This window comes from Lepidothrix coronata, unplaced genomic scaffold, assembly GCF_001604755.1.
Source record: "Lepidothrix coronata isolate B3197 unplaced genomic scaffold, Lepidothrix_coronata-1.0 Scaffold126, whole genome shotgun sequence".
In the NCBI taxonomy this organism is placed as follows: Eukaryota; Metazoa; Chordata; class Aves; order Passeriformes; family Pipridae; genus Lepidothrix; species Lepidothrix coronata.
In genome coordinates, this window is record NW_016690306.1 from 1,084,412 (window position 1) to 1,092,935 (window position 8,524).

At 43.8% G+C, this 8,524-nt stretch overlaps 1 protein-coding gene across 1 annotated transcript in view; it reads right to left on the reverse strand.

The window, feature by feature from the left end:
• The window catches only part of ENPP2 (ectonucleotide pyrophosphatase/phosphodiesterase 2), a 73,385-nt gene extending 66,513 nt beyond the window's left edge, over positions 1 to 6,872 (reverse strand). Inside the window, 2 exon segments of the mRNA XM_017826398.1 lie at positions 6,407 to 6,800; positions 6,802 to 6,872. Coding sequence (XP_017681887.1) covers positions 6,407 to 6,800; positions 6,802 to 6,872 — 465 coding nt within the window.
• Between the last annotated feature and the right edge of the window lie 1,652 nt (positions 6,873 to 8,524).

An 8,524-nucleotide genomic window follows, 5' to 3' on the forward strand; every position in this document is an offset into this window, starting at 1 on the left:
AAGAAGCCAGGAAGGATGATGGAAACAGGCAAGGAGCAGCAACATCTTCAGGTGACAGCTGAAGTCAGCGGAGGAGGATCACCCTTACTCCTGGGTAAACTGAGTTCTCTTTGCACTGAGACAGAGCAGGAGCACAAGCTTCCTCTGTGGTAGTTTAAGCCATGACAGCTGTTTTGAAAATGAGTATGGGACTATAACCTTAAGTTCATCTCCCTGTTTGTTGGCAGTCTAAGCCTGCTGAAGCGTCTGCTTGATTCTGCAAATAATTCAACATAGTTTTGGAAAGCACTGGATTAAAAAAAAAACACAACACAACACTAGGAAAACTTGTGTTTTTGTTGCTTCCTACTCTGATGCCTTATGAATAAAACAAATAAGCCAACCTCAAAGCCCCATTGTATAAGGGCAGGTGGAAGTACAGTCAGACTGCAGGGCAGAGGGCTCAGGGCAGAGGCATGGGAAACTTTGCAGGGGTGGCAGATTCAGCACACAAACCAGACCTGATGCTGCCAACATCACAACAGCAACTGCCAGGAGAGTATAGTAGATATCCCATGACTGTCATATGCCATGGCTACCACAGTCATCTCCTGCCATCTGTGGCGAATACTGGGCTGGCTTGACTGAGCAATGGTAGGGCAGAAAAAGATAGATTAGTATTGAGGGTGAAAAGAGACAAAATATATTAGAAGAACAGAGCTTTAGAGATTCCAAAAGGGAATCTTTCCTTCTTGTTCCCACTGCTGTGTGGTCTGAAAGGAGGAAAACATCCTTGTGATCTCTGTGCTATTGCTAATGCTGTTTCTGTTGTATTCTACTGCACAAGTCCTTTACATGTCAAGGGATGTCATAAAAATAGAGCCTCTTTAGGTGCATTGAATTTACGTGGCCAAGGACAAATGACCTGAGTAATGAATCCTTTTGGACTTGGCAGCCAGCTGAGATGGAGACCCTTCAGGCTGTTTCTTTAGAAGAGGACTTAAACTGTGGCATCAAGAATTCTTCGGTAAAATCCTGTCATTTACAAGGAATGTACAAAAAATGCTGTTTCCCTGAGCAGAAAAAGGAATCCTATTGTTCTGGATATCCAAGAGGCACTTAAGGGCTTCTTACATTTGTCCTGAATGAAGAGGCATCAGCTCCAAGGGAATTTCACTCAATCTTATAACATTCCCTCTGTCCTACCTTGTCTGTGGTTTGCCTGTTGCCTTCACTGCCACTTTAGCTGTGCAGCCTCAGAATGGAAAGAAAGGAAAACAAGCATTTATATGTGATGGCAACTCAATTATGTACAAAGTATTGTTTCATCAGGACATTTTCTCCTCCCACCTTCATAGTGACCATGTGTGTAAAACATCCACTGGATGTTTTGTCTCAGCCAAAATTTGTTTTGGGCGTGCAAAGAGAGCCTTTGGGGAATGCCTAAAATGACTGAGGAAGCTGTACCTCTCCTGGGCTGAGCCCCGTGCTTCCAATGTCATCTGCTGCAGGTACCAGACTGCAGCCACAAACTCCTACTCTTCTTTCTCCAAAGATGGCTGAACCAAGCCGTATTTTCTCTTTATACAGCCTGTGAAGTCTTTAGGCATTTTACCGAACATCCTTCACTCATCGTGATACAGGATGAGTGACAGGCCACCTTTGGCCTTTTCCCATCATCCCACTCACACCTGAGGCTGATGCTGATGCACCAAACCATGAGCTGGTGCAGCTGGAGAGGCAGCAGTTTGTTTCAATCCTTGCAGTTGCAGAGTCTTCCTGTCCACTCTGGTAGCCACAACACTGAATTTGGTGCAGGGCTGATCCCCCTTTGCTGCTACCGGAACACGAGCCCCTCACCACCATCCTCTCCCAGCTCCAATAAGCCCTGTCAGCCCTTGTCCCATTCCCCCATTATCTTGCCATTGCCCAGAAAAGGTTTTTAAGTTATCGCGTTCATCAACAGTACCAGGGACATACAGCTAATGTGACTTAAAAGGTTTTTCTGCCAGGCGAAATATGCAGCAATAGGTGAGCAAATATTCTATGGATAGTGACTTCTATCTTGGAATGCAGTTAATTGTCTTTCCCCTTTTTACTACTGTTTGTCGTGAGCGCTGGTGCATCCTGCTGCACCAAAATCTCCTCCTGCCTCAAGGACTTGCACTCATATAAGGAAGTTTGGAGCAATTCTGCAGAGCCCAGCTGCTGGAGTCAAGTAATTGAAAACTAGGTGTGGGATGCAATGTCCCCCACACTGTCCCTGGGATGAATTCCCTCCCTCTGCTTTGTTATGCTGTTGGCAAAGAGCTGAGGGAAGTGCTCCAATCCTGTCCCAGGTTTGCACAGGGCTCTCCCTAGAATCCAGAGTGAGTGTGGAGCCCATTCGAGAAGTCCTGCCTGCACTGGCTCTGACAACTTCTGCTGTTGCACTGACAGAGCTGTACAATCATCCTTTCAAGTTGACACATTTTTCCCCTTGCAAATTATCAGTTTCTGGCAAATGAAGGACCCGGTGGGCTGGTTTGTGTGTAAACACAAGGTCCTGGACCCATCTGGGAATTAGCGGGCTGGTCCTGCCTAAGTGCATGTGTAGCCTGGCAGCCTCAGAAGCTCATCCTGCCATGTCCCTACAGCTGCCTGCACAGCCACATATGACAGTATAGAGCCAGAATCTTCAAATTTGGCATTAGATCAAAAGTCCTGCATGAACAAAGCATTATTACCCAGGATAATCCATATATCCCAAGTTTTTTGACCACCACAGGGATGAGAGGCAGGACCTCAGCTGAACATGCCATTAACAAGCAGCAGCAGGAAACAGAAATCTATGAAGGGAATAAAATGTGAAATTTCAGTGATGGGGACAGGAGACAGTTGCTGTGCGAGAGAGGGCTTCACGAGAAGAACAGCAGGAACAACTCTGGCCATGTCCCACAGATGTTATTTCTGCACCAGATGACATGGGATTTAAAAATGAGGTTATGGTCAAGGATGAGTTTCCAAGAACTTCTTAAAAGAAAAAAATTATAAAGCTAGTGAAGAGATGAGTGACAGCAAAGTCAGAGATGGCTTCAAAACTAGGTTTTCAGGTTAAAATCTTTAAATAGCCAAAAAATACATTGAAACAGAAGATCAGAGGTGAGAATCCAGAAATATGTACAACTGTGCATTATTTGGAGAGATCGGGGCTGCCCTGGGCTGGAGACAGCTGGTCCCACCGCAGGACACGGCTGAGTCTCTCATGGGCCCAGCAGTACCTCTCGTAGAACATACAGAAAAAGTGTAAAAAACATGGTGCAGGTAGTGAGGAGTGAGAGGAAAAGTAAGAGAAACAGCTCTGCAGACACCAAGGTCATCAAGCAAGGAGAGGAGGGGGTGGTCCAGGCACCGGAGCACAGATTCCCCTGCAACCCATGGAAAATACTTTAGAGAAGCAGGTTTGCCATGAAGGACTGCTGCCCATGGCTCCACAGTGGGGCAGGGAGGTGTGTGTGGAGGAAGATGCAGCAGAGAGGGGCTGTTATATACTGATCATCTCCCCAGTGCTGCCTTGGATGGTGGGGAGAGGTGGAGGAACCAGGAATGAAGAACTGGGAAAAGGGGAAAGAAAGGAAGGTGCTGTTTTAATTTTTTTATTTGCTTCCCACTATCTAAATCTATTTAAATTGGCAAGAAATTGAATTCATTTTCCCCACATGGAGTATGTTTTGCCCATGACACTAATTGAGTAAGTGATCTCTCTGTCTTTATTTCAATCCATGAGCTTTCCTATCTTATTCTCTCCCCCTGCCCTGTTAAAGAGGGGGAGTGAGAGAACGGCAGGGTGGGCTTCTGGCAGCCAGCCAAGGTCAACCCACCACAGCTTCCTATTAAAAATCTCTACAAGAGATGATGAAATTCAATGATGAAATTATATAAACAAAGGAGAAAGGTTATAGATGAAACTTTTGAAGTACTTTACAGTAAAAAGCATGTAAGAAGGACATGAAATCCCCCATAGAAATTAAAAGAGCAGCGGGATAGGAACTGTATTAGAAAAGGAGGCATCTGACAATCTTCCAGTCCCAGATGTAAGGAAGGTCCATCTGCAATAGGAGAAAAGTTCTGTCTGGCTTAGGACAAGAGGGCAGGAGCTGAGCATACCTGCTATTATTTTTTATTTTTGATCTCTTTTCATACAATTTTTCATGTACAGCATTATCAACTGAAACTTCTAAGCAACTCTTCAATACTTTGAAATATGAAGACTGCTAGGACAAAAGACCATCTCCTGTGAATCTTTCTCACAGAATTTAAACAGTACACAACAGCAAAACAGTTCTGCAATGATGATAGAGCCCATATGTATTTATTTCTATTTTACATCTTTTTTGTGTACCAAAGTGACGGTGACCCTCTCATCTTTTATTCTGTGTGGAGCACACCCAGTTTCGTGGGTTTTGAAACAAAGAAAGCCTGTGAGATCATTTGGTCTGACACCCTGCAAACATAATCGTCATCTCAGCTGGTGATGAGCCCAAGGGAGGGTGCATCCCAGCTGGGCTGGTGTGGGTGGCATGGGGAGAGTGATGCTGGGGAGGCTCAAAAGTCCCCATCCAGTAAGGTGCTGCAGAGGTCAGGGGTGCTGCCAGATTTGCAAGCACACGAAAAACAATTTGTGTTACTGGTGAGCCAGCAATAGCAGATTCTGCTGTGTTTCCATAGATGGTCCATTAATCTGGGAAATTGCCATAAATGAGCACTCAGAATAGCACAGAATTTGTACAGCTGGTGCTACCCCAGCACTGCCAGCAGCAGTCTTGTGCCACCACTCTTCATTCATCTCTCACAAATATTCATTACCCCCACTTCCAGTTCAGCTAATTTCAAAGGATTACCTTTGGCATCTTTTGGTAAAGGCTGCTCTGTGGGCACTATTTTTAACAGCTCCAGCTTACAAGAATGATGCTAACGTATCTTTAGCTGTCTGGCATTCAAACTGAGCTGGCATCCTTGATGAATAGTTGGAAACCTCCCCACTGCAGTGACTTTAAACTCATAGTTTAAACTTCATACTATAACCTCTGAAATAAGGTTAAGATTTTGTAGAATAAATATTGCTACACAAATGAAGAACTGTTTTGTTTTCTTAACATCCTAAACAGTCCAGCCTCCTAGGAGGAAACATCTCTACAAACTTGGACTTGATGAGAAGTTCTTAATCTAAAAATGTCTGTTGCTGTCCCTGAACAGTTCAGCTGGTCACCTGTGGGTAGCCAATGTTAGGGGCAGAGTCAGCCTCTTCTTTCTTTTAGGTACAGGCAACCCCCCACTATCTCTCCCTACCCACCAGTGCTCTCTGCCAACCCCCAGCCCACCTCCCCAGCACCCACCACACATCCAGTAGGGAGGGCTGGAGCTTTCATGTAAGATTTAGACAGAACCCTGACACCCTCAAAATGACAAGTCAGCATCCCAGTTCCACTTGCAGAGTTCAGCATTCCCATCACAGATGTGGTGGCAATAAGGAGCAGCCTGCACAGCACCAACACATGCTGACAGGAAGCTTGCATAGATCAGCAGTAATTAGAAGCAAATCACAATCAAAGTCTAAGCAAATCAGAAGCAAAAGAGACTCAAAAGATGATAAATACTTCAAAATCAGAGTAATCAAAACCATTATGAGTCCAACTATATGGAGAGGAACTACCAGGCATGCGGTTTTATTACTCCTTATCAACTTGCCTCTCTAATCAGCACTTTACATTTGTTGCACAGGGAGTTATGGAAAAAAATTACAGATCCTTGGGGTGTTACTGCCCTGATTAAAGAACTTCATATATTTCCTTTGGAGAAAAAGGCTTAGGGAGAGGTGCCTTTAATAGGAACCTTTTGAGACAGATTGCCTTTAAGCCCAAGACTTTACCAGTGAAGCTCTAGACACTGGAAATTTTAATATAAATCAAAAGCCAAGTGATGTGGGAGTTTTAAGGTCATAATTATGTACTAGCATAATATTAATATAATAGGACATAAATATAAACAAAACACAAGATCCTGTCTGTGCTGGATGCCAATTTTGATACTGCTGTAAGGTAAGAATATATATGAAAGGCAGTTTATATTAAAAAGGTTAAGGGAGAAAACATCCTCAGGAGGCAAAAGAAACTATAAGAGATCTACTATGGTTTGTAAAATACATTTTCTTCTCTGTGCATTAAATAATACTTTCTCCTTTACTCATGAGTCAGAGTACTTCCAACATCACCCCTGAATCCACTTTGGAAGGACTTCCTACTTGCCAAATCCCAATCCAAGTTGCACTTTGCAAAACCACATTTATGCTGCTTCATAGCCTGAGTTTGCTTGTATTTATATTTATTTAAGACTACTTTAGCAAGTCAGGAAAAAACAAGGGGCAGAAGGGGAGGGCAGATGTGCCTACCGTACCAGCGGGTCTTTTTTCTCCATGACTGAAGCTCAACGTGGGAGCTTTGCTTTGCCCTGTCCCTGACAGCAGCTCCCGGCAGATGTGCTTCCCTGGGGAGGTCGTGGCTGCCCTGGCCCCAGGCTGGATCCCGGGGGGCTGCCCGGCCACTCTGGGCCTCAGTTCCCGCTGCAGCGTGGCTGAAGTCAGGGTGCCAGCTGCCCCCGGCAGGACAATGGCTCCATTCGGAGATAGCCGGGGGACAAAGGCACTGCTTTCAGGAATGATTTTATATGCACACATGTGACCTTTGCCTGAAACGACTCTGTGGAGAGTGTCCCTGTCCTGAAGCTCTGCTTTCAAATGCAGCAGTCTGAGGTGCTTGTTTAATTTGTCGTTTTTCTTTTTTTTGATTTTTTGCCACAGATGCCTCAGGAGAGGTCATGTGCAGATAACAAGGTGGTGCCAAGCTTCTTCTGATCATTTAATAGAGCTATTCAGTAATGGATAGGATTATTTTCTTCACTTTCAAAAGTCCTTCAGCAGAATCTGCTATCTGGAGTGCTTTTTCCACTTTTAGAAATTTAACTACAAAACCAGAGTGCCCCAACTTCCAATCCCACACCCTGAGCCAGCCCAGGAGCCACTTCCAAGCTCAGGCCACCTTCACTAGAGTGCATATGATTTTAAATTTATGCACCCAGATAAGACCGGCAGGGCCTTTGGGTTTTTAATGGATTGGAGTGACTTATTTATTATAAATCAATTTATTCTGTGATTTTTAAGTATTTTGAATGCTTCTTACTTGATGGGATATAAAATAGTGGCTGTCAATACATAGCACACACGAAACAAAAATATCTCTCTAGCTGGGCCAGAGATGGAGGGTGAAGACAGAGTTTATCACCTTTTCCTTGGGATATGTCAGTGAATGCTGCAGGTGAAAGGATGGTCCCTCAGTGATTTTTTATTAGTTTACAGGGAAGGTTAATAGCAGTGTGACTCTCAGGTTAGGTAAACTTTCCTTTGTAAGACCTCGATTTTTGCTGTTTATTGCTCTGACAAACTTAAATTTGCACTGTTTTTGTGGTGAAAGGAGTTGGGGTTTTTAATCTATTTTTAACCTACAGCAAAATACACTGAACCTTTTTGGGATTAAAATAAAGGATGCATTCTTTGTTATACTAATGTTAAACAAAAATATCTGTCCTTTCCATAAATAGACCTCAGGTTTACATACTCTAGAGCAACAGACTGGATTTCGGGGACCAGGAAAGAATGGCCTTTGTCAAGTGAATACATTCATCCAACCCTATCACGTTCCACACAAATTTTGCCAAGTTATAAATCTTCAAGAGATCTTTGTGTATGCTCAGCACTGTGTGAAACCTGCTCACACTTAATGGTTGACCTCTCTGAAGATCATCTTCTCTGGGTGTGTTTGAGCCCCTTACAGACCATGGATCACACTGTAGGTTTATTTCAAAGGAAAGGAGTTTTAAGAGGTGCTCACAGTCACAATGAGATACAGGAATGGGGTCATGGCTGGCTGGCTGTCACACACCACCCCCTCAGCACAGCCCACATCTCTCATAAAAAGATGTGGTGGTGTGCATGCTGGGAAAGGGAATTTCTTGTCCCGAAATAAATCCTGCCCCATCGCCCAGACAAAATTAAACCCCACTGTGAAATCTCCCTACCCAGTCTCCATGTTCCCTCCAGCCCCTTCCCTCAACATCAGTCGTTTGAGAGCAAACATTAAAAAGGAGGATAAAATCAAAGCTTTGAGGAGCTACTGCAAAGGTAGCAAGTCCTGTATCATAAATGAAACGGGGCTGCTGTTGGATAGTACAGAGTACGTGATAACACACAGAGATCACAGAAGCAGACAGATTTCAAGTGTTTGAGAAATATTTCTGCATGTGAGGTCAAAAAATTCTAGATACAAATCCAGTTAGAGTTCTACAAGTACTAAATGCAAGCAAATTAAAATATACATATATTCTGTAATATCTAGAAGCAAAATATCTGAGTAAAGGGAGCAGAAATGTATCAAAGACAAAGAAACAAGCTAGCAAACTCACAGATCTCCACCTCATAGCAGGCTGTTCCCAACACTGTGTTCCCTAATACTTG